The sequence below is a fragment of the Sinocyclocheilus anshuiensis genome, unplaced genomic scaffold, assembly GCF_001515605.1.
Source record: "Sinocyclocheilus anshuiensis isolate Anshui unplaced genomic scaffold, SAMN03320099.WGS_v1.1 scaffold132, whole genome shotgun sequence".
NCBI lineage: Eukaryota > Metazoa > Chordata > Actinopteri > Cypriniformes > Cyprinidae > Sinocyclocheilus > Sinocyclocheilus anshuiensis.
Window position 1 is genome coordinate 786,729 of NW_015555730.1, and position 27,328 is coordinate 814,056.

The following is a 27,328-nucleotide window of genomic DNA, read 5'->3' on the forward strand; positions in this document are numbered from 1 at the left end:
GTGTGTGTGTGTGAAATGGAAAAGCAGTTGATTAATAGTAGTGCTGGATCATCTGAGCATTGCTACACTGCTATTGAGACATTGAGGGGCTCAATCTGTAAATCACGAATTGTGCCGTCCAAAAATGTGCTGACTTGAGTTAGTGTCTGGGAGGGTCTCATGTTTGCCAGCGGGGGAAATTAAATCCTGGACTCACTCCAAGCCCTGTTAGTAAACAACATTTTGCAGTCAGCTGCATTAAATTGAGCAAGGAGACGTCAATCATCTCTCACACTCAGAGGAATTTATGAAAGTCACATGTCTCTGAGCAAAGACAAGGCTGAAGGAGGAAAAATCAGCTCAGACCTGAGATAGCATCTTATTTCCAGCCAGTCTCGACAGTACCATTAAAGAAGATCAAACGGCAGCGCTGCCGCTCTGTAAATTCCAGTGTGGTTTGCGGCTTCTGACTGCCGTGCTGAGAAGGCATTTAGCAGGAAAAGAATTCATAGTTGATCTTTTCTTTGTTTATGTAAAACTAAGAGAGCACAAGAGTAATAGCATGTCTGGAACAGAAATAAATCATGCATCCCAAAATTTAAGATGACATGGGACAATAAAGAGTTGAAACCAGTAATAAAATAGATATAAACACAACATGATATCGGTTGAGATGCATGGCTTAATCTGGTAACCTGAAAAGGGCCTGAGAAAGAGTCTGGCTGCAGTTAAAGCAATGCTCACCTCGTCGAGTAAAGCCCACTGCCCCACTTATTCATGTGCTACTGCTCCGAAAACGTACAGACGATCTTAGAAAAACATGAATGAAGGTTTTATGTTACAGTCCAAGTGAAACCCTTTGGCACTAAACCCACAACTTGGTTATCTTGTTAAATAGGCTACTTCAATTTTCTATCTCAACTGCTAGTTTTGACTGAACAACTGTCACAACTCTACGCATAACTTGGCAATTGAATCACCATATATATATATATATATATATATATATAAATATATACAGTGGTGTGAAAAAGTGTTGGCCCCCTTTCTGTAAACACTTCTTCACACAGGGCCATGTAGTTTTGGATTTTGTTTTCCCTTAATAATAAAAACCTTTATAAAGACATTTAAAAGACATTATTTAGTCGTCTAGTGTGAAATTTAATCAACTATGCAAGTGATTAACTCACAAAAACTAGAAACACTTTTGTGAAGACAAAAGTTTGAATTTGATTGGCTGACTTCAAAAGGTTTTCCAATACTGCAGCAATGAATGCTTGAAAGGAGCAACTAAATGTTTGATTTAATCAATGTTTGTGAAGTTCAAAGCACAGAAACTTTAAAAGATATTCAAGCATTTTTTGTTGTTGTTGTTTGAGGCACTTAAAAGAGATGTTTTTGCATGTTTACTGACAAGATTTTGCAGATTCGGCCAACCCTTTGGATCCTCCCTCAGGTAAACATGAAAGAAGCTATTTAATCTGTAAACGTGATGTCGAACAGAACAACTGTGATTGGTCACTTTACATGTCAGTCAGACGACCTCTTCCTGACTAATTGGGTGGTCCTTGGACCAATATCATGGGATTGATTCCCAGGAAATGTGTGAAATAATTTAAATAATTTAAGACACTGTTCTGGCCAAAATACACAATCCATAACACTTTGTCACCTCCGTGAAGTTGGCACCCCATAAAAAAACATAAACACCAAAACTATGCCATTCGTTTGTGCTACATTTGTGCCGCAAAAACGAACGTTTGTGCTGGTTTGGTGTTTGAGATATTAAACATTATTTCTTTGACCGTGTGACGTCACTCTCCACCCCATGTTGCTCAAATCGCTCCAAACCAGCGCAGTTCGTTTGTGCTCGATTTGTGCCCGTTTGTGCCGTTAAAACAAACACTGCATCTATTTTCCTTCCTTAGATATAACCAAAATATTTTCGGGAGCTGTGACGTCACTCTCCACCCCAGTTCGTCTAAATCGCACAAAACTGGTGTCATTCGTTTGTGCTCGATTTTCTCACCGGTTTGGAGAGATTTGAAAGGCATGGGGTGGAGAGTGACGTCACTGCCCAGAATTGTTTTTGCTATTTCTATGAAGGGGAAATATTTTTGATGTTCATTTTAACGGCACAAACCGGCACAAATCGAGCACAAACGAATGACACCAGTTTTGTGCGATTATTTCTTTTTATGGGGTGCCAACTTCACGGAGGTCACTTTGTCCAGTGAGAAACTCTAGAGCCTGTTGTCCTCTGAATCCCAAGAAAAATGGGCAATGTATGTATCTTTGGATAAAAGCCTTTGCCAAATGCATAAATGAAAATTAAAAAGAAATGCTCAACTTCAGGAAATAAGAAAAAAACAGTAAAATTATTGAACGCACCACTTTTTTTTTCTTTTTGGCCTTTCACTTAAGAATAGTTTTATCTAACATATTCCAACAAAGCAATTTTCAATGTGATTCCCAGTTTTTCCTGAAATCCTGAAGTTTCGTTTCTCTTCCCGTCACTGTCGGGAAACATGAGAAGCTCTCGGTTACTGTTTGTTTTTGTGTTTGGGGAGTTTGGATCTCCGCACTACAGGACCCTTCACTCCCCCAGCAGACACAAACCGCTGGCTGTTTAGACAGCTGTGTCAGTCAGCAGATAATCCTGTCTTTCTCTACCATCATCCACACTGAGTGTACACAAACAAAGACAAGTGATAACAGACACACATGGCCACTGCACACTATTACTGATTAAAAAAACAAACAATGGGAGTTTTATATTAGATGTGAACACTCATCATCTCTGCTTTTAAGGGGGTGGAGGATCAGTGTAACAATAAGACATTTGCTTGTGCCCTCCTTAAAGCAGTAGTTCAACCAAAACTGACAATTTGATGATCCAAGATGTAGATGAGTTTGTTACTTCATCGGAACAGATTTGGAGAGATTCAGCATCACTTGCTCACCAATGGATCCTCCACAGTAAATGGGTGCCGTCAGAATGAGAGTCCAACCAGCGTTTTATTTTTATTTTTTTTAAAGAAACAAATCCACCACTAAGATGTTTTCAACTTCTTAGCCATCACTTTTGGCCCAAATATGAGTCCATAATCCATAATAATGCTTCCTCCAGTGAAAAATGCATCAAAATCCACCTCATATTTGTTTAGAACTGTTTTCACTTATAAACAGAGATTACTTTTTTACTGCAGAAAGCAATATAGAGAAGTCAAGATAGAGGATTCGTATTTTAGACTAAAGTTAAAATCATCTTGATGGATTTGTTTCTTGCAAACATGCATCTTTTCACTTCACAAGATGTTCACTGATGGACTGGAGTGGTGTGGATTATTGTGATGTTTTTATCAGCTGTTTGGACTCTCATTCTGACGGCACCCATTCACTGCAGAGGAGCCATTGGTGAGCAAATTATGTAATGCTACATTTCTCCAAATCTGTGCCCATGAAGAAACCAACTCTACATTTTGGATGACCCGAGGGTGAGGACTATTCCTTTAAGATGCTCTATAGTCAAACATACAGTCTTTGTCGAGAAAAAAAAAGGTATGCTAATGGATTTACTGTCAAAATTAAGAAATTAATAAATAATCTTAAGGGGAACTTAATATCAGTCATTCTCATTAAAAAATGACAAACAACATCACAGTATTATACATTTGAATGTCGCAATAATATAATAATTGTAAATATCATTTCTTCCTTTTTAATTTAAAATATATTATGAAATAAGATTTCCATTTTTTATATATATTTTAAACAATTAAATATTAGGAGTTGAATGATAAATGTAAGATTCTATATTATTACTAGGCCACTAGTCAATTGTTTGTGACACTGATCATGAAACATGAACATGATCGGAATAACATACACCTTGCATACATTCATTTATGATCCTTAAAATTACTGTAATTGCTGAACCAAGAGGATCGTTCGATATTTTATCAGATATACAATTGTTTATTATATGAGAGAGTTTAAAGCATGAGCCCATACAGACATGTGTGACTCTGACACCGCCCATCTCACAACTACAACACATTTACCGCAAAACTACTGCGATATACACCCAACCGGTGTGTTTCTCTCTTACCAGCACAGTTAAACAGTCGACATCTACTGAAGGTAATCCATAATCGCCTTTCCAGCAGAACAACTCCAAGGGGGCCGCCATATTGGAGAGACTTTTAAGTGACTTTTCACCTGGAAGTACTGCGCTCTATGGTTGCTACTAGCAACTGTCAGTTGTGTTGTAGGACACCGAAAAAAGTCTTTTCAACCATTTAGATGAATTGCATGCCATAGGAGGTCAGTTTCAATCAAGTGTCAAGGTATCGTTTGCGGCTTACAGCGCAGAGAAATATCTGTTAAATTAATACAGTTCACACAAAAATGACACAGCACATGAATTTACATTTTTTTTTATACCTATTTCATTCAATTTAAAAAGTATTTTTTTTTTATATGAATATAAAAATATTTTCAAATTATTTTGACAGATTTTTCCATTTGATGGTGCTATACGCGAGTGTGACCAGCAGAGGGAGCCAATGTTACAGTCAACCCGGCAATCTTTCTTCCAGTGGGAGGCGCTGTTGCTCTCTGTTCTCGTTATTTCTGCCAAGCCTACTCTTTAATTGTTCACAAATTATCATCAAATTCACAAGTCAGTCATCATGTTAAATGGTCCCTTGGGTGAAGAGATCTACTCTCCAGCAAACAGAGCACTTGTGTGGAGTAGAAACACTTCCCCGTGAGAGAGGCCTGTATTTTTCCACAGCCAAAAAGAGCCGTCTGGAAATGGTCGATAACTAAATTATTATTATTATATTTATTATAATAATTTTTTTTTTTTTTTTGTGTGTGTGTGTGTAGAATGTTTGAGGTCAGCTCAATAGCACAATATGTGTTTAGATACATTTTTCTACAATACAATGTTTTTAGTGTGATTTATGTGTGGCATTATGTTGCTTGTATATATACATGTATATTTGTGTGTGTGTGTGTGTGTGTGTGTGTGTGTGTTATCCCCTATTTTTTTATAAGATGCTATGTTTGCTTTTTTTAGGGTAGGCTTGAGTCTACAGATGAAAATTAGACTTAAACCATAGACTTAAACTTAAACCATATGCAACTATAAACTTGCATTATTGTAGAATGTATCATAAGATGTTGAACAAGTTTATTCAAGTGAGATTTTTGTCTGACAAACAGCCAGTGCTGCACACAGAGATCTGATCTGATCATCACCAGTCTGTCTGAGATCACATGAAGAAACAGAACAAACTGAGACGGACTCAATCCAGACGAACTGTGGCAACGTCTCCGAGATGCTTCAAGAAACCTATTGCGAAGATACCTAAAAAACTATGTGCAAGTGCACTGAGGGCAAAAGCTGCTTTAAACACAAAGGATGCTCAAACCAAATGTTGATTTAATTTAGTTAATAGAAGTGAATTGATAAAGAAGATCTATTTATGACATTATTTTTGACAGCATCCTCATTTTACAGCATTTTTACACAAGTGCCTAAAACTTTTAACAGTACTGTATCTTCGCAATAGGTTTCTTGAAGCATCTCGGAGACGTTGCCACAGTTCGTCTGGATTGAGTCCGTCTCAGTTTGTTCTGTTTCTTCATGTGATCTCAGACAGACTGGTGATGATCAGATCAGATCTCTGTGTGCAGCACTGGCTGTTTGTCAGACAAAAATCTCACTTGATTATTACAATTAACCCGTTTAATCCCAACTTGTTAAATCAAAAGATGTGTCATTAGTAACCCTTTAAAATAGTCAATAATTATTTGTTTGGAAAAGTGTGTGAACAATTGTTTTATGGTCGGTCACAATTGTGACTGGTGGGATAATGTTTATAGCTTACTGAATTATATTTCTGCAGTCATAAAAATGGTTATATATCTTAGCCCAGCTATTTTAAACAGCTTGATCACGTTCTAGGGTTACCATTATGCATAAAAAAACCCTATACAACATTGATAGGAATACTGAGATAAAAGACAAACAAATACAACCATCAACATATTTCCATTTTTTGTAACATATATCATCAAATTTTATAATAGTGCTCCCAGTTTTACAACATCAATATTGTAACTTATTTGTAACATTTTAACTTTTAATTTAATGCAATATTTTGTCATTGCAACATTTTAGTGCAATTTTCACTAACAACTGCACCTGGATTTATATATTGTACTGTTATCCCACCGGTCACTATTGTGACCATCAAGAATTTACTCATTCGATGACCGCACACAACAAAAGTGTGAATTCATATATTTATACTAGACACCTTACAGATAATGTGTAGCAAAAATCTTTGCCATGTCTTTATTAACATACGTTCGTTTTGTGGCTTTGATGCAGCCTTCATCTTCTCGCGCTGCAAGCAGGAATTACGCTGCTTTGGTCATGTGACAGGTTGCGCTAACCCTGTGAAACTGCACATATTTCACTGAGACCCTTTATTTATTTATTTTTTCCATATTTGCAGGAAGTGCACTAAAACATCAGTCAGTACGGTTTTTAGAGCTTTATAAATGAAAACCTTTTTTAGGGAAATGAATGTTTGGAAATGTAAACTGATATTTCCTACTGACACACTACAGCAAAAGATAGAATTAACTGACTTAAAACCATTTTTTAGCTGGTGGCTGAAAATACTAGTGCTCTAATAATGTTGGCCACCACCACTGTATGTATAAACGTGTATAAATGCATATTAATAGCAAGAGTAGTATGCGGTTTCGAGGTCAGCACTAATCTTGTAAACACAGGCAAGTGCTTTCTTAGTCGGCGGATGTTGTTAAACTAGGCTTGAGTTTCTTTCGGGGGAATACCGCCTCAGCTGTGTTCTAGTACATCCAAACGGTGCACGTAGCACACACACAGTGAAGTTTTCGGTTGAATTTCTCATTGGTTCTCTAAATAGTTGAGCATACTCTTGCTACATCCCGCTCCTTTGTTCACTCCTCCAGCGCCTCCTCCCTTCTTCTGTTCTGCCTGCAGCTGCTGCGCACTCGCTCGGCGCTCTCAGCCACGAGGTGTCCACGCGTCGCTTCTGGCCGCTGATTGGCTGGCGACGACACGAACAGCGAATTTCGACCAATGGGAGCGCTGTGCATGCGCTGAGCCATGCTGTGCATACCGCTTCCACATGAACAGCTGAAGTGGTAAACAAGCCGAGTGAGTCACTGGCAGACGCGTCTGGGTATAAAGCCCTAGCCTAGCCCAGCGTGCTCAAAGCTCCCAAACTGACCATGCGAGAGAGGAGTGTGTGAATTGTGAATTTACATAAAGCACTGGTTTTGCTGCATTTCATACCAGGTCAAGCTTTTTGGACGCACTTTTGAAGGACTACTTAATATCTGGTTGAATTACCAACTTTTAGACGCGTATCTTCATTTCGTTGCGGCTTGGAAGTTTATAAAACAACACAATGGTGGCGATGACAAAAGGAGTCAAGGTCTTCGAGATCGCCTTCAACGACCCATCCAAGACCTTTTACTGCAGTGGAGATAAAGTGGCCGGGAAGATCCTGGTGGAGGTGTCGGAGGTGACCAGGGTGATGGCCATGAAGGTCCTGGGAGTCGGATGCGCTAAAGTGGAGTACGCCAAAGGCAAACAGAGATGCCGTGAAGAAGTTGACTATCTGAAGTATGAAGACCTTGTCCACCTGGATGACCATCCAGCAGGTGAGCTTAAACTGTTTTAAGTGTGTGTTTAAAGCTGACTTTGCTTTGGTAGGTGGGTTTGTTGAGATGATGCTGATGTTGGAATGTGACACTGTGAAAAAGGAATGCATACTGGATATTTTAAATAAATGTGTTACAGTAATGTGTTATTAATGTGAAAATAGTTCTAGTTTAAAAACATCTCAGCAAAAGGTCTTAACTGATAGTGAAGTCACACTGGTAGTTCATAGTAAGGGGGGTTCCTTTGTTTTTAATGGGTTTGTTTCATTTGTTTGTATCATGATGTCTTAGAACTCTTCGAAACTTGTATGTTTTATCTTCTCACAGACACCGATGGTTCGGTCATCCTCCGTCCTGGCAACAAGTATGACTACTCATTTGGCTTTGAGCTTCCTCAACAAGGGTAAGCATTGCAGTTGACCAGCACCTGGCATGCATTTCCTTCTAAGTCGTTTGTTGGTTAATTAATACAAGTGTTATTTCTCAAAAGGCAACTGGTGTCTTCCTACAAGGGCAAGTTTGGGCATGTTCAATACTTCGTGAAGGCTCTGATGGAAAGACCCGCTCAGCCCACCCTGGAGTGTAAGAAGCACTTTGAGGTTGAGGAGCCCTTGGATGTCAACACCCCAGACTTGCTGGTGAGTTCCTCATATCAGTAATTCACTTGAGCTGTAGGCCACAAATCATGTCTTCACTTCTGATTGGGCTTTTCAAAATTCTGATCATTGGTGGTTCCTTGAGCATCACCTGTGGTGAAAACATAAATAGATATTTTTCTACTTTTGGAGCTGTGGCAACTTTGCTTTTACTGTTTGAAATCGTTTTTGTGGTTGAGCACCCACATTGAGCTTTTGGCCTGTTGGATGTGCGCACTTTGATTGCAATCTTTGTGGTTCCTTGAGCATAGCAATGAACTATGTCCTCATCATTTCTGTTTTCCATCCAACAGTCCCCTACTGGAGGCATGAAGGAGAAGAAGGTCACCTGCATGTTCATCCCAGACGGCCAGGTCTCTCTGAACGCCAAAATCGACAGGCGTGGCTTCTGCGAGGGTGAAGAGATCTGCATCGATGCCAAATTTGAGAACACCTGCTCTCGCATCGTGGTACCCAAAGCGGCCATCGTCGCCAAGCACTCCTACCAGGCCAACGGGCGCACCAAGGTCTTCAGGCAAAAACTCTCCTCAGTACGTGGCAACCACATCATCTCCGGCATGTGCGACGCCTGGCAGGGCAAGAGCATCCGTGTGCCCAAGATCAAGCCCTCCATTTTGGGTTGCAACATCATTCGGGTGGAATATGCGCTAATGGTGAGGGCTGCCTTTCACAATTGCTATAACATCATACTGTTACATCTAAAAACTATTAGGCGCTTACTTACAGCTCTTTTGTTCTCTACAGATTTACATGCACATCCCTGGCAGTGATAAGTTGGTTCTGGAGCTGCCCTTGGTCATTGGGACCGTTCCCTACAATGGTTTTGGTAGCCGCACCAACAGCATGAGCAGCCAGGATGGTTCTGTCAGCAATGCATCGAATAGTTGGGTTTCCCTGCGGATGCCGTCGTCCGTGCCACCAAGCTACTGCGACGTTACACGTGACTGCAGCCTGGACCAACCTCTGACGCCTCTATTAGATGACTATGATGGCGGAGACAGTCCCATCTTCATGAACGCACCCCAATTCCAGTTCCCTCCACTCCCTTCTTATTCTGAGGTGAGTGTAAAGTATATCCGCTTAGTGTATACTGATCACTGGATATCAATAGAAAATCAATCTAATTTTTGTTCTTCTATCGTTCAGGTGGAGGAGGAATACAACGGCAACGCCCGCATGCTTCCTGTCTGCTGAACCAAGCTGGTAGAGCACTAGAACTGAACTGTTGCCCATCGTAAATGGGTTTCTTTTCCACTCTAAGCACTTCAGGCTTTCACCATGTGGATCAGAGGTGGTTTGAGAAGTGTCGTATGGATGTGTGGAAGTGAAGATGAAGCGGAGGATTTTGGGGCCCGAGTGGCCCCTCTGCAGGATGAGCTAGTCGAAGTTCAGAGGAAGAAGGAGTGAAGTCTGAGCTCTCTTGTGCCTGCATTGCTGACAGCCATCTTATATCATGCATCAATCAAGTTAAACGTGTTTCTGTCATATATTATTGATGCTGTTTCGGGGCCTGAAAGAAGGTGCTCGGGCTGTTTGGCGTGCTGTATTTCACTGTGTTTGAGCTGCTCTTTCTTGAGATTACTGCTGAGGCGCAAACTGATTGTGCCGCATTATAGCGATTTTAAGCACACATAGACTTTCCCAAATGGTGGTCATGTACTTTCCAGTAATCCCCAGTATAACTTTCAATAGCATTTAGCTCATCATTTTCGTTATCATTCCGTAATGGTTTTTTTTTTTTTTTCTGTGGGGATGGAAGATTTCATTTGTAGAAACATTCAACACATTTGTTTGATTTTATGTTGGTTGTGAGGTTAAGTTAATGTGCTGTCCAGAGATATATTATTCTAAGTTACTGAAATATGAAGAAAGAAGTGTAGTATATTGAGTTTTTCAACAAGGGAAAATCATGCAGTTGCAGTGTATATAATGTACCAGTGTTTTGTTTTTAATTTGAATGCAGTTTTTATGGATAAAAGTTGCTGTATAACTACTCGCAGGGAGATTTCCTGTTTTTATTTTGTTTTTCTCTTGTCTTCCAAAAATGTTCATTGAGGGATCAAGCATTGCTTGCGCAACTTAAGACCTCGTCCTAACAAAGGGCTCCACTGATGTTGCTTCTTCCACTGTGGACTTGAACATTAGGCCAAAAAAGAACTTAATACTTCAAGTGCCAAAATTGGGGTCTGTTTGGACCACATTCATTTGCGAGACCAGAAGCTGCACTGTGTGTAGACATATCCTGAAGACATTTTGATGAACATTTCACTTGTGGAGATCTTCCTGAACATTGTGTGTGTTTTGTTTCTTATAGAATGTAAGATGACTGTTACTGTTATTATAAGCAGTGCAAATTTGCAATGTGCAAAGTATAATTTTTGTATCTAAATTGCCAAAGTGTTTTTTTTTGTACGAGAACTCATTTTCAATAAAAACTTTATGATATTGTCATTTCTGCACCCTATTGTTTATTTGAAGTATTCTTAAATGATAACCACAAATTTAAACTTCTGACTGTTAAGTACATTATTAATCAGTACTAAAGATCAAATGCTTGTCATTGCAACAGACATAACTGTGTCTTTAGCTTCAGTACTGTGATAATTAATTAGTGGTGTTTTATTAGATAAGAATCACTATTTGGATTTTGATGAAGTATTATAATCTTCGGACATTAATCATACCTCAAATCATGCGACTTATTTCTAAGCAATCAGACTTCCACCTTAGCTCATAAAATGAGCAAAACAATCCCATATTCATTTGTTGAAGATATATTAGAAATTATAGGTGAGCTCTTGACTTGGGCCAGTAACTTGAACATCCAAATATCCATTTGGCATTGGCAGCAATTTTTGCACATGCAAGGATGCTCATATTTTCTTTAAAAAATGCAAAAATCAATTTTATACAGTAAGAACAGACTGTCAGATGGAGAGGACTAGCTAACACATTACAAAACCCCTTTAAAGTTCTCTTTCTCCGATACAACAAAGTTGATTGGAAAAATCTGATGGAAAATCCATAGTTTCGACTGTTTCACAAGTTAAGTGTTTATTTTCAGTCATTGGCTACAGATAAGATTTAAATGTGGAAACTGGAGACCAAAAGTGAGCTGAGAATCAATGCAAGATAAACAGACATGGATGTTCATATTTGCTCAAGACAAACACAATGATCTGTTGACTGGCATAAAAAAAGGCTCTGTCAATAAAACCAGGGTTGTTGTTAGGGTTCCAGTGTCCTGTTACTGGTAAACCAGATCCGAATTATCTTTTGGTCCAAATTTGAGAAATTTTGAATTTGATTCCAAATAAACATCCTATTCAAGCTTTATCACATGAATCAGACCCACCCTTAATCGCTTTTTTCCACTTAAGCAGTTTTCCCAACAGTAGTCTTGTAGAGTTGGAGAGGGGTCAAGTCATTTACGTCATTTTTGTGCTGCTCACTTTCTTGTGCGCACGAAGCATCTGTTGAGACGTGCCCTTCTCCTGCAGAGCAATTACTGATAAGGGTAAAACTGTTTATCTTGTCCAAAGCACTTGTTTCATGAGCCCCTCTCTCTTCACTCTGTCTTGCCCTCGCACTCAAGCTCTTTCTGGTTTCCTGCCTCAGGAAACCCTCACGTATTTGAAGCTCTAGCCCAGGGGTGTCCAATCCTGCTCCTGGAGGGCCGGTGTCCTGCAAAGTTTAGCTCCAACCCCAATAAACACACCTGAAGGAGCTAATCAAGCTCTTACTAGGCATACTAGAAACTTCCAAGCAGGTGTGTTGATGCAAGTTGGAGCTAAACTATGCAGGACACCGGCCCTCCAGGACCGAGTTTGGACACCCCTGCTCTAGCCCATTCTCTTTCTCTCTTTTATTTCTGTATGAAATATGTGATTCCCAAGAGACCAATCCAGCCCATATTGCACATTGTTGATGATTAGACAAGAGAAAACTCTTGTCTAGACATGGTTAGACTCACAAACCCAATGTTTCTTGTGTTTTGGTACACTCTAGTTTATCTACATTTATTTACACTGCTAGTTTATTTCAGAGATGTGTAATCGTTGTTTTCTAAATTGCATAAAATAATCTTGTATATTGTAGTGTTATATGACAGAGTGAATGTCCCCAATAGTCTTTTCACAGAAGTGTATTAGGAGCTGGTGTTCTTTCATAGAAAATACAATGAGGAAGAAAGACTTAGCTGGTGAAGCTGGTTAATGTGGGGAAACCAGCATAATAGCATTCAAAACACATCAAAGACATACCATATAAGCAGATATCTATGATATGTGACCCTGGACCACAAAATCAGTCTTAAATCACATGGGTAGCAACAGCCAACAATACATTGTATGGGTCGAATTTATCGATTTTTCTTTTATGCCAAAAATCATTTGGATATTAAGTAAAGATCATGTTCCATGAAAATATTTAGTACATTTTCTAGTGTAAATATATCAAAACATAATTTTTGATTAGTAAAATGCATTGCTAAGGACTTAATTTGGACAAATTGAAAATATTTTTTTCTCAACATTTAGATTTTTTTCTTTTGCACCCTCAGATTCGAGATTTTCAAATAGCTGTATCTCAGCCAAATATTGTCCTATCCTAACAAACCATACATCAATGGAAAGCTTATTAATTCACCTTTCAGATTGTGTATCTGAAAGTCACGAGCCTAATGGGTTTAAAAGTATACTGATAATTTGCCCAGTTTCTATTCACTGTTTGAAAAAGATTTCAGAACGCAGTTATGCAAGTATAGCATATGTCAGTTAGCGATCATGCTGGGCCTTTATGAGCTCAGATACTGTACAGTTAAGCAGTTTCTGAATTATTTTTAAAAAATTATGAAGACTATGTCACTTGCACTGCTTCACCACTGATGTGCAGAGGAGAACAAGTTGCTATGTGCTGTCTGAAGTTAACGGTCAAATTCCTTGTTTTGCAGATGTTAAAAGAGTTGTAGTCGTCAAACTAGGCCTTGTGTTCAAGCAGTCATATCATTGCTGCTGATGAGTCCTTGAACTGTAGTAACAACAGCAATCTTAATGATGTGATTATCTTTATGTTTGCTAGCACAGTCATGGGTCAGCAGGGTTTATGGCAGCGGGCTCAGTACAAAGCCCTGCAGTACACCACTGTAAAATTTGATGTCACAAAACGTCCGGTAGATTTTGACTGCTTTTGCTCAGGAAGGCCAGAACCAAGTTGCAGAGAGATGGTGGACATGGAATCCTTTGTGCAATGGTTATACTAGTAATAATAGTACTGGTTCAAACTACCCTTGTGAAAAAGAAACATGCTTAATTGTATTGAATGTGCACTTGTAGCAAACTTCAATTCTTAAAAGTATATTTAAAAAAAAAATATTTGGAGATAATATAATATTAACAAAATAAAAGGTCACTTAAGTGTACAAAGAGAGCACACACAATGTTAATTACACCTTTTCAAAGTCCTACCTAAGTGGGTCAAAAGTAAACTAAAGTTAATTGTATTTAATATAAATTGAAACTATAATACATTTTCATTTAATTGCAGTTAAGTGTCGGAAAACATTACGTTCAGTTCACACATATTCTTTTTAAGTATATTATTTCCATAATATGTACAGCTAAAGTGTAGTTCTTTTTCACAAGGGTAGCTGGGATGGTGGTCTTATAATCAGCAGCCCAAAGCACTTCACAGAAGTGAGTGCCACGTGTCAGTAGTTATCCAAGCACTGTCATTGGAGACTTCGTTGGCACTGGTTTGATAATGGTTGATTAAATGATAAGTATGCTCCTTCCGCACATGTATAGGGATGCCATTCATGCTTCACAAAGATTTATTTTTAGTGGGATCCACGCACAAACAGTTTCTGACAACACCTAAATCTGGAAGCAGGTCAGATTGTGTAGCTTGTGTGGTATTGGATGTCTGTAAATGTGCGTAAACACACGGGTAGGTAGGAGTTATTGACCATTGCCCAGGCAGCATGACCAGGTGACCATCAGGCAGACCAGACAAGGCACATCTTGTGGTCAATGATAAGCTGGATGCCTTTCACATGCCTAGTGAGAAATGCTTAGCATTATTTCCTAAAACTACAACTCTGAAACAGCTTCAGGAGCTCAGAGGTTCATGTGCTATGTGCTCAAAGGCCGGCAGCCTACATTGAACACACTCAAGAACTGCCTTTCTGACGCTGAAGATTCATTGTTTCGACTTGCATGTAACTATCATGGAACCTTGTTAGTTTTTCAGATGTCAAGGCAATTAGGCAAGGCAACATTTAATTGTGATTAACAATTCAAAACTTTGCTCTAATTATAATGTTATGTAACTTATGCTTTATCCCTGATGGCCCTTGTGAAAAAGAAGTACACTTTAGCATACTTAAAAAAAATATTACTTTTTAAGGAAATAATATACTTTAAAATAGAATACTAAATAAATAGATAGATAAAATAGATACCAAAGTAGGTTGTTTTTGGGCACTCAACTGCATGTTATTTATGATAAAATTTTAATGTATTATAGTTTAAATTTGAATTAAATGGAATTAGCTGAATTTTAGAGTGTTTTTTTGTCCTAATTAAGTAGGACTTATATATGTATTTAAATATATTAAATACATTACATTAATGTTATTACACATTTGTTATGATGAAGTTGAAATTTCTTGAAACGTAATATCGAATAACAGACTGCAGTTACAATTATAATCAAGTACTTTTCATGTCCTTTAGTATGTTAGTCAACATCAAAATAAGTGTACTTTTTTAAAAGCATGACAGTAGATTATTAAAGCATAATGATTTAAAATGTACTTTAAAGTAAAACTGAGGTTCAGTAAAAATGTACACTTATGTGGCCTTTTAGTTTATAACCTGCAAGTGTACATTCAATACAAGTAGGCTACACGTTTCTTTTTCAGAAGGGGATTAAGTGGATTAAGATCACCTATAGTATTGCCAAAAGGCAAAAAGATGAATTGTTTTATGACTGTAATCTAGTAGAGTGGGAATATCTAGACAGACAGGTCAGACACTCTTGACCTTTGACTTCAAACAAATATTTTCTTGACCCCTGAGAGGAAACAAGCCCTTTCTTGCCATTTAAAGCTCTTTTAAAGCTCCATTTAAAACTTTTTCAGAATGTTTTAAACAGCATTTTCATATCGTGACATTTCTAAATAAAAGACGTTTTGGTGTTGCATGGAAATTGTACTTATTTTTTTTTTTAGATTAACATTATCAGCATGGATGAGTGAATTTTACTTTTAAACTGAGTTTAATCAAATTGTTGTGCCGTGAGCCAATTTCAGTACAGGATTACAGGTGTGCTTACTATATAGAATAATATATTACACACTGTTTCACACTTCCTGAAGCATACAGTTAGGCCTGTCACGATAACAACTTTTTGTTGTGCGATATATTGCCCCAGAAATAATTGCGATAAGGGATATTATTGTCATTTTAAAGATAATTTTATGCCACTGAATATATAATCATAATGTAACAGCATAATAATGCAAGAAGGCCTACACACTTCAAAATGACAACAAACTTTTAATTTTTAAGAATATTTAGATCATGGGAATTAAGTATCAAAATATTAGATACCTTAAAAACCCTGAATAAATAGTAAATAAACATTTTCTAACAAAAAGTGCAAAGTAACAAGTAGAAAAAAAAGAAAAATGCACAAAGAACTTGTATAGAGATTTTTCCATCTACAGATTTTTCCCAGACCTTCTTTTCTCTGTAGATTAAGGGTGCACACTATTGCTGAAAAACACAATCACTACTTAGCAGTCAGATGTCTGTATGCACAAAGGCACAGATCCCTAAACAAGGACATATCTGCAGATTAAACTGTTTTTTGTAGAAGCATTTTTAAAATTTGTACTAGCAGCACCTCATGACTACACCACGTTATGTACAAGAAGCTGCAAAAGACACAAGCACAAGTGGAATGTACAAAACATGGTGACATTAATTTTTAAGTAAATATAATGGGCGATATATTGCGTCACCAAAAATTATTGAGGTCATGTACATATATTGAGTGATAAGTCGATATATTGATTATTGCGACAGGCCTACATACAGTGCAACCAAACATGTTAAAACCATACCACAACACTGGTATTCAGCCTAAGGTTATAGATATTGTAAGGGGGCACACAGTCTGTCAGAGATTAGACTACCTGAAAAATGTCAGTTACAACTCACTTTGGGCTCAAGCTGTAGCAATAATACACTAGATCTTTTTTTTTTTTTGGAAGAAGAAGAAGAAAATGTAATAGCACTGTACAGTAAGGTTTAGTTTGAAAATGTAACCATTAGTTAATCTTAGTCAATGTTAATGTCAACATTTACTAATATATTTTTAAAATCAAAATGATCTGTTAACATTATTTCAATTATGACAACTCTCTGAAGATTTTAGCATGGTGATGGATATGACAATGTTAATGTATTTGGTCTTGGCGTAATAGATCTGCTATGCTGCTGCTGCTGAATTGCTGCTGCTGTTGGTTATTGCTGTAATTGTAGATTATTGCTGCTGCTGCAAGCAAGTACAGGAACTTGCTACTGCCAATGCATATGGCGATACGGTGCGGTGGAGGGTTTCAGAGAAACTCTGAAAGCGCGCTGCAGGAATCTCAAGTAAATGCTAGCCAGCCATATAAATGCAAGGCAGTAAGCTCATTGGCTGCATATGCAGCATGAACCATTCAGCTTGTGCAAAGTCGTTTAACTCTCTGAATATCATCAGTTACGTTAACAACCCGTCAGCCTGCGCCATCTACAGTTTCATGACTGAACTATATATTTATTACAAAACGTCATAAAATTCTACATAAAATTTATGAACTGACATAAAAACTACCATTAACAAAGGTTAATAAATGCTATGAAAAATATATTGCTCATTAGTAGTTCATAGTAGTTAATGCATTCATTAATGTCAACAAATGAGACCTTTCTGTAAAGTGTTACAGAAAATGTGAGTAGTGCTGCAAGTTCAAAACTGGCTGCCACCTTACTAGCATGTTGTGGGTGGTTGCCGGTGCAACATTCCTCATGTAATAATTGTACAGTAAATCCTTTGGCTTAGAAAAATAATAGCACACCTCTCCTCAGTAAGCCCTATGATTTGAAGTTTCATTCATGTATTTAACATAAATAGTTGAGTTATGTTTGTTCAAATCCCTAATCCTGTGAGCAACAGGTGCTATAGTGATTCTTACCCTATAGCAAACACCATTAATCAATAAATTGTATAAGACTAAATAAATAGATCATTTTGTATTCTCTGTGTATATATGATTTATTTATTTATTTATTTAAATGTATTCCATAAATGTAAATTAATTTATATTCATAAATTAAATGAAATCATTACTATTATGTAATAATAATGTTCAATATGTATAATTATTATTATTCATTTAATTTATTTAGAATTTATTGTATGCATAAATTGTATAAAATACATTTCGGAGAAATCTGACCACACTCCTTTGGCCAGCTAGCTTGGGTAGATGTTCTTTAGTCAGGAGGAGTAAACATCATCGATATCCACATGGAGGGACCCTCTCTTGTGTCATTGTGAATTCTTGGAAATGCAACTCTGAGTGGCAGGCAATCTGTGATGATTTGTTATCATCAAACTGGACGTTTTTTCTAACTTCATGACTGTCAAATGAGCTGCAGATTCAAGGAACAATCTTTGTTATGTAAACTAGTCATCTTGAATGTTTTGTAAACACACATTCTCCCTCCATTCATTTTCTTTTTTTATCAACAGCACTGTTGCTCCATGAATTTCCCATCATGGAACTGCTATTCATGGAGTCATTAAGCCAAACCGAGCATGGAAAATAGTTCGGCCCTTCCTCGAAATTCCAGGGCCAGCACACAAACAACTTACACACACATACACACACACACACACACACACACACACACCTGTTTCCACATCTTATCTGTTCTAGTTTGAGCTGCAGACATAAGTAATAAATCATGCAAATTGTTGAGGAGAGGTTTACGTGATTTTTTATTGATTTTGACTGATTTGCACATGGAGAACAGGGAATGGGCACAAATGATTGATTAACAACCACCCATAACACACCTACAATATCAATGCACCTAAAACATCTTAACAACTGCATGGCTTGGCAAGCACCCACAAGATCATGCCATTGTGTGCATGGTCAGGCGTCACTCAATTAAAATAATCACAAAGCCATCAATATGTGATTGCAACCTCAAAATCTCCTGTCTGTCTATTACTCCAGTCTGTCCATCATGAGAAACCCGAGCGAGCTTGCTGCTTCTAAAAACAGGAAGTCGCGTGTGACAGCCTCAAAAGCTCTCTTCCTGTGACCTTTCCCCTCATTCTTACAGCCTCTTAGCCAGTCCTTAATCTGCCGTTTACAGATGAGTGGAAAAATCAAGATGAGGCCAAGTCCTTCCCTTCAGTCCTGTAACAGCACCACACTTGACTTTATGCCTTCCCTTATTAGTACACAACCTCTTCAATCATTACAAGCAAAGCACTTCCTTTAATGTAGATATGTATAGCCAATGATGTATGCGATGGTTTTTTATCAAGAGAGTTTTTAGTGCCAAACGTCATATTTGAACCTGTTTGCACCTGTTTGAAGTTTCAACAGAGAGCTCAAAAACAAATTGTGCAATAAACAACGCATGAGATTTGTCAGATATTGTTCAGGATGTCTTGCTGATACACCATGGGTACAATGTTTGTTTCGTTTGTTTCCAGTCTCTGAGTCATCCCAGTCAGTCTAGGATACAAGTGCTATTTAGCAAGCTATTTAGTACTGTATGGTCTCTCTATATTGATGATTTTTTTTTCTCATTGTGGCAGCACCTCTTTTCTCCCACTGCCTGAAAATCTCAGTTTTAGTTCCTGTCTCTATAAAGCCAGTCTTTCCGAAAAGCCCAGTCTGCTCTGATCGGACAACCATTTAGAGCAGGGATCCTCAAATCTGGCCCATGAGATCCACTTTCCTGCAGAGTTTAGCTCTAATCAAACACACCTGAGCAAGCTAATCAATGTCTTCAGGATCATTAGAAAATCACAGCTAGGTGAGTTTGATCAGGGTTGGAGCCAAACCCTGCACATTGGCCCTCCAGGGCAAGCTTTGAGGAACGCTGATTTAGAGCATGTGTTGAAAAATGTAACACCCCTTAACATAATCGATTTCAGCTCCTGAGGTTTTATGAGCTGAAATAAAATCTATTATATGGTTTTAACTGGTAACTAAGTCCATACCATTAGCATTGTGTTTTTCTGTTGGAGACTTTGGAGTGAGATTTTGTGCTTTGTAATTTTGATCATTTACATAAAGCTGTATTATTCACTAAAGGATTGGGGAAAATAGACATAATAGGTGGCCTTTAACATGAGTGTTTTTTCCATCAGATTATCAGGCAATTTGTCCCTACTCATCACAATTACATTTTAATGATTCACGATTTTTAAATTTGTTCATTTCAAAATGTGCTTCTTTTTTTTTGTATCTAGGCAAACAATAGTGTAGAGGTCATGTGATTATTACGTACAACATTGAAAGGCCTGTGAGGTGTCTATTTAAAAAAAAATAAAAACAAAAAAACGTTCCATAAGAATAAAGTATCAAAATATTAGATGTAGAGGCAGATGCTGAGCGTTATAGCGACAGTCCTGGGTCGGCATCTCTGTCTTGATGTCACATTATGCAAGGTTGGCATCAAGCCATGTGGAGCAAAGGTGAATCTCCATTGTCCCACTGTAATGGAAACTCATCTCATATTCCAGTTCAGTAATGGTACATCAGCTGTTGCTTTTCCTCTGCTTGTTTGTCTGGCTCCTCATGATAGCATATATTTTGTTTTGGAACTTCTGTAAACAAGCATGTGATACACATCATCTGAGGAGCAAATAACGCTGACCTTGCTGTGTGAATACATTCTGCCAACAAAAACTATCAATAAAATACAATTTTCTCACACAGAATTCAATGGCTTCAGATTATATGGTGCATTTGTGACTGTTCTAAAGCAGTTCTAAATACTTGTTACAACTGAGGTATGCAGAAGAGCATCTCTGAATGCACAACACGTCGAACCTTGAAGCAGACGGCTGGGCTACAGCAGCAGAAGGCCACACCAGGTGCTACTCCTGTCAGCTAAGAACTGGAAACTGAGGCTACAGTTTGCACGGGCTCACCAAAATTGAATAGAAGATTGTAAAAAGGCTGCCTGGTCTGATGAGTCTCAATTTCTGCTGGGACATTCTGATGGTAGGGTCAGAATTTGGCATAAACAACATGAAAGCATAGAATAGATCCATCTTTCCTTATCAGCGATTCAGGCTGCTGCTGCTGGTGGTGCAGGGGATATTTTCTTAGGACACTTTGGGCCACTTACCAATTGAGCATTGTTTAAACTCCACAGCCAAATATTGTTGATGACCATACATACCATACAGTCCCTTTATGATCACAGTGTTGTAGTCATAAAATTTATACGCTTCACTTTTTGTCACTAGGTCTATGTTGTTGCATTTTCTTTTCTGTGTTGCCGGGGGAATGTATAGTACATTTTCATAGTACTATACTAGTAGTACTATAGTGGTTCTACTATACTATACTATATAGTAGATTGGAGGCAACTTACATGACCATAGGCAGAGCGTGTGTCGCCACGGGGACTTGGGGCAAAAATTGCACTAAATTGGACAAAAATGCCCCTGCACAAATAAATTAAATCTATTACATCTGTTGCTAACAAAGTGAATATGAATAGACAGTGTCGATTGCGGCATTAAATTAAGATCTGCTCATGTTGCACCGTATTTCATTTTAGGCGTTTTTACAGTGTTGCGCATTTGAACCAATCACACACAATTCTGTTGAGTTTAGGAATGCATTGGCCAATCAGAGGTGCAATTAAAACTGTTCCGTTTCTTTAAAAAGACGGTTGCTAACAAGTTGCTAAATGGGACTACAGGCGCTGTCGGAGACATTAAACGCCATTATGCCGAACAGTTTATCAATTTACAGTATTTTCCAATCGTAGTATAGTACAATTAATTGTAGAATAACCAATTAATAGTTTACCGCATTTTATATTGTTGTTCGACAATGTTTTGTTTGTTTTTTTGGCCCGAAATGCAACACAATTCTTTGGATGGAAGATGCTCATTTTATTGCTTTCCTACTGATATATCCCAGCGGAGACTCTGGGTTCGGACCATAAGGTAAACTCATATTACGATTATTCCACGTAAACAACACATTTACCAGCTTAGACGCGGTGGCATACGATGCATAATGCTTAAAGCCATGTTGAAATTAAACGTTTACGGCCACGTGAAGCTCTTATAGATTGAGGATTTTCTAGAAGCAAGGATAAAATAACATTTTGTGTATCCACCCTAACAAAACGATAGCTGAACTGTGGTAGGCCTACTTTATTCACTAAAATAAGTTTAATCTTACCATATCCAAAAACTCACTCACTCTGCTGTTATTTAATAGATTAAATGCACTAGAATTTTATTGAATTGTACGTGGAGATACGTTTTTAATTAAAATATTCATGTTAATCAAGGATTTGTTGACTTTTAGTGCACCTTATTTCGAAATGTACAGAAATACGTGCTTTCATATGTCCTTTAGTTATGATTATTTCATTTATTCACTATACTATTTATCGCTAATGTAATGTCTCATTTCAGTTTTAGGTTGGCTCTAGTTTTGTATTTATTCAAGTTTATATGAAAAGGTTCATGTAGCGTGGATTAAAATTCATATACAGAGTAAATCCTTTTCACTGAACATGTTAAAAATAAGTTTGAAGCATGTTAGAGCATTCCATTTCAAATCAGTCAATTATATCTGAAGCTATATCTTTATACCTGCTTCTCATAGTTGTTGTTGTAGTTTCACCGTGTGCTAGTGCGTCATAACGTAACGTCACACTCCTGAGAGAGCATCCTCTTACCTGAGCTTCTGACTAAACCTAAGCACTGTGTTAATAATTCATCACCGGTTAGTGTGAACTGGAACTAAATATGCAAGTAGGGAACGACCAGCCATGTGCAAACTGACTGGTGAGGATATGAATGCTTGAGCCCTTCAGCCAATCAGGAAGAAATTAGTATTTCTTCTAGTCATGAATTCCTCCGACACAATAAAACTTTATTACATTAGTCATTCTTAAATTGAGAACAATATCAGAGCAGGTACTACACTCTTATTCACTGAGCTGATAGTTTAAAGACGGTTAAAGAAAACTAAGACTGTCGTGGTTACCATCATATTCTATACACTATACTATTTAGTCAACATAGAATATAGAGTTTTCATCTTATATCTTGTACATCTCTTGCACATTAGTTTTATTTTAAGACAGACCTAGTATACACTAAAATGTTTTTGAAAAGTGTTATATGGTTTAATCTAGAACAGGTAATTGTAATAAAGTTCAATCCAGACCAAACATTTACAGGTATTTGGGAAATAAGGGAGAATTTGATTAGATATTGTCATAATCTATGCATTAGGTGCATTATGTAGTCCAAATGGTAAATGGCGAACTGAAAAATCTTTCCTAAAACAATCAGTGTTCGTTTCGGCAGCCTAGCCAGGCCATATATGGCTTTCCATGTAGCCTCCTGACTCTGGTATGCCTGAACCCTGGCCTTACTTGGCAGAATTACAGGCAGAAAAATAAAACAAACTCCACTGTTCAAATGCAAGAAAGATTTCGAGGAACAGTTTTAGTGTCAACTCTCAGAGTCTGAATCTGAGGTCAATATGTGCTACTAGGGTTAATAGACAGAATGAGCCATTTCAGCCACAATTTCAGTTTCATCTGCTGGCTCCAGTCTGTCTCAGTGGATGACTGAACTTGAGTGGGAATTCTAAGTAGTCTTCAAAGACAACTCATTTTCACTTTACGCTTGGTGTGACCAAAAAGTCCCACTCTATTTAACGGTGTATGTATTCAACTTCAGAATTCCCACAACATAGTAAGCTCATGATGGCAACTTTCTTGGCCAGCTGCCTAGCATATCTGTGCCTTCCTTTGATTGGCTAAAACACATAATCATGCATGTTCTCATTGGTTGAGCCCAGTGTTCAGCGAGCTTTCATTCGCCTGATGCATGCTCATGATTCCCTTCATTTCTCTTCCTTCTTTCTCTTTTGCTTTCTCTCACACCAGCCTTTTTTCCATTTGGTTATCTGTTTGTTCTATCAAATAGAGTAGAACAGTTAGGTCCGATTTTAATATGAATCTCGTTGTAAAGAAGGAATCCCTTGGATGGAATGTTTGGCCTTTTTCAACACGATTCGGTTTCAGATTTAGTAGGTTTTCCGAGGTTTAGTCATATGAAATATCACACTTTATTGGCATTTAAAGTTCCATGTAGAACATAAATGGAATCTTTCCATTCCACAAAAGGTTCTTTATAGTGGAAAAAAGGGTCTTTAGATTATTAAAACATTCTTCACACTAAAAAAAAGGGTTCTTTTAAGAACCGTTTAATGGAAGCTTCTTTGGGGAGCCAATAACCTTTCTTCTGTTTGGATTATTATTATTATTATATTTACATTTTATAACATTTTCGTATATGAAGGTTAAAACTAAAAATATTTTTGATTTCATTGAGCTTCACTGATTACAATATATTTAGCATATATTTAAAATATATTTTCGCAAGAAAAAGTATATATCTTTGCGGTGTGGGTATTGTGACAATTGTCGTGGTCTATTATCATGTTGATAGTTAATTTTTGAGAAACTTGAGGAAAACTGACTGCATACATACATTAAAAATCACTGCCTTGCCAGCATAAAATTAAAAATATATAAATGAAAATATATTAAATAAATAAATTAATTAAAATACAATATATTAATTGAAAGTATTATATTAAATATTATAATAATATTACACTTCCCTTTTATTTTAATAAAAAAAAATCTGTCTAAATGATTAAACATCAGCGATTTTATATAGGAAAACATTATTCCTGGCATACCATAATTCCAGAAATGGCATAATTTATGAGGCCACACTTCTGACCTTTGCACATTTGGATAAACCCCCAGATTCCCCAGGTTCCATTTCCCCGCTCGCATACTTCCTGTGTTCTGCCAAATGGCAGTTTTTCCCCCGCCCACGTCATCCTTCCCTGGCTTGAGGCTGAGAACAGTACTTCCCCTACATATGTGTACACTCAACAGCAGCCCAAATGTCTCTGGTGTCTGATTGGTGGCTGGCTCTGATCACGCTCCTGCTGATTGGCCGGATGCTTTGAGCGTGCTGTGATCACGCTGTGAGCGTGTGGCAGCATCTCCTGTCTGACTCTGGCCTGTTCTGTGTAAAATGTGGGTGTCAGCCTTTTAAGGAGCATGGCACTATCTTATAGACATAAACATGGAAAGATTCTTTCTTTCTTTCTTTTTTTTTTTTAGAAGATGCTTTAAATTGATCAAAAGTGGCATTAAATACTTTTATAATGTTACAAAAGATTCAAATTTCAATTAAATGTTGTTCTTTTGAACTTTCTGAAAGAATCCTGAAAAAATGTATCAGGCTTTTCACAAAAAATATTTAAAAAATATTATTTTTAAAGGATCATGTGACACTGAAGTCAAGTCAAGTCAAGTCACCTTTATTTATATAGCGCTTTTAACAATACAGATTGTGTCAAAGCAACTGAACAGCATTAATTAGGAAAATAGTGTCAATAATGCAAAATGACAATAGTAAACACAAATTTTTCAGTTAAAGACAGTTCATCATTGAATTCAGTGATGTCAACATCCAGCTCAGTTTAAATGGTATCTTTGCAATCAAGTCAACGGTATCGCTGGAAATGAAGTGTCCCCAACTAAGCAAGCCAGAGGCGACAGCGGCAAGGAACCAAAACTCCATCGGTGACAGAATGGAGAAAAAACCTTGGGAGAAACCAGGCTCAGTCGGGGGGCCAGTTCTCCTCTGACCAGACGAACCAGCAGTACGGAAAAATCAATTTAAGACGTAATAAAACAGACGATGAACACTATTAACAGCAATTATTATATGATGCAATCAAACTTATAGCAAAACTTCTGAGTAACATTGAGAATATCACTATATATTGTTGCAACACTGAAGACTTGAGTAGTGGCTGCAGAAATATATTGCATTTTAAATCATGTTAAAATAGAACATAATATTTAAAATTGTAATAACATTTCCCAGTATTACTGTTTTTGCTGTATTTGTGATCAAATAAATGCAGCCTTGGTGAGCAGAACAGACTTCTTTAAAAAATCTTACCGACTCCAAACTTAGGAAACGGAAGTGTATGTGTGTTTTAAGTTTTATATCTGTAACTTTGTGTTTTATACTGTATACGATCTTTAAAATTGTTTCAATTCTCTGTGTTGAAACCAACATGTCAAAATCTATCCTGTACAGCAACCTTAAGAACTTGTTGAATGTTTTAAATGGGGAAGTGAAGGTCGCGTTACATGTTGTTAAATAGAAATAGCTGTCTCAACAAATTCAGGCACAGAGAACTGAAACAAAGGCAGATAAACTGATGAAAGACAGGGAAATGGGATTTGTCCAGATCAGCACAGTTAGTGTTGTTTTTTTTTTTCAAAACACTGTATGCTGACAGAAGACATTGTATCCTGACGTACTTGTTACATAAAACCTACTAAAGTTCCAAAAAGTCACAAAAAACGTGCAAAATGTTGTAAACAACTAGACAAACTTTGACTGTTGCACAGACGCTCATTATTGCATCATTACAGGCCAGTGTTGTTTCCCATCCATTGACCCAGTGTGCCAGAATTCACGTGTGAAATTATCAAAACAGCTGGAGGGCTCAGAACGAGCTGCAAAAATGCACACAGACATGTTTTGCGATTGCCTGTGTTGCTGTGCAGGAGCATCTACTGAGCCGCAGACACACTCCTCCCATGAGATCGGAATGTTCTGTTTACAGTCAGTCGAGCAACAACACTTTGAGAAAGAGGAAATATCAGCTTTTCAGCTATCCTTGACCTGTGCTGTACTGCCTATGCACTGAGATACAACCATGCACAGAAACAGAAACAGCATTGGTGCATGAAGGTAAACATCAAAGTGAGTCCATCATCCTAGTTTACGTACGTTTATCATTTTTTAGGAAGCATGCACAAACTATTCAAATCAGTTTAAAACGGAACAGTAACAGTTTATTTTTTTTTATTGAAAGTAACTCACAATTGCAAAGACAGTCCTCTTTGGAAAATATAAATCAGGAGATTCCCAGCTGAAGGTTTGTGATTGTGAACCCCTAGAGGTTTGTAATGGAACTGCAGGGAGTTTGTGGAATTTTGATAGAAAGCCATTGTTAATTAAATTAAAACACACACACACACACACACACACACACACACACACACACACAGGTAAGCATTAAAGGAACACTAGTCTTCACTTAGAAAAGTCTGCAAAAAAAAAAAAAAAGGAAATGTGTGCTAACTTAATGGAAAATGACCAGTAATGACCAGTATAATGTTACAAAGCATCATTCCATTTAAGAAAAATGCTGTTGTTTTTCACTTTCTACTAGTCTTAAGAATTTTGAAAAAATAAAAAAAAATAAAAATAAAATCAGATTATAGTTTGGCTCACTCAGCCAAGTTCAGGTGCATCCTGGGACGCTTTTAAACAGCACCAGAGTTATGAAATGTATTTTCTTTCAGTGTATCTTTTGAAAGGTCAGGACATTAGGCTGCTTAAGATCCCAGGGCCTGCATCTGTCACGTGTCACAGGGGTTCAGCAGATGCTGGGGAAGTCCTTGGCACAGAATATGTGGCTGAAGTGAGCAATGGTGAGACAGCAAGAGTGTGATATCACATATCACATAATTCAGCAGTTTCTAGGTCACTCTGCC

The 27,328-nt window shown here is 37.5% G+C and overlaps 2 protein-coding genes across 2 annotated transcripts in view; one reads left to right on the top strand and one right to left on the bottom strand.

Moving 5' to 3' along the window:
• mtx1b (metaxin 1b) overlaps window positions 1–4,219 on the bottom strand; it is a 15,622-nt gene extending 11,403 nt beyond the window's left edge. Inside the window, exon 1 of the mRNA XM_016466190.1 lies at window positions 4,091–4,219. Within this exon, the coding sequence (XP_016321676.1) occupies window positions 4,091–4,171 (81 nt within the window). The 5' untranslated portion in view covers window positions 4,172–4,219. The remainder of the gene's footprint in view (window positions 1–4,090) is intronic.
• Window positions 4,220–7,209: 2,990 nt separating this feature from the next.
• Window positions 7,210–10,714, top strand: LOC107672857 (thioredoxin-interacting protein-like). Its single transcript, XM_016466232.1, has 6 exons — window positions 7,210–7,713; window positions 8,041–8,116; window positions 8,204–8,351; window positions 8,663–9,022; window positions 9,114–9,428; window positions 9,516–10,714. The coding sequence occupies exons 1-6, from the start codon at window positions 7,458–7,460 to the stop codon at window positions 9,561–9,563; spliced, it is 1,203 nt and encodes a 400-aa protein (XP_016321718.1). The 5' UTR covers window positions 7,210–7,457; the 3' UTR covers window positions 9,564–10,714.
• The last annotated feature ends 16,614 nt before the right edge of the window (window positions 10,715–27,328 follow it).

Bases quoted from the DNA above. Each gene is read 5' to 3' on its own strand.
- LOC107672857 (XM_016466232.1), top strand. From the start codon at position 7,458: ATGGTGGCGATGACAAAAGGAGTCAAGGTCTTCGAGATCGCCTTCAAC. The intron at 7,714-8,040 runs GTGAGCTTAAAC...ATCTTCTCACAG, and splicing joins CCTGGATGACCATCCAGCAG to ACACCGATGGTTCGGTCATC. The intron at 9,429-9,515 runs GTGAGTGTAAAG...TCTATCGTTCAG, and splicing joins CACTCCCTTCTTATTCTGAG to GTGGAGGAGGAATACAACGG.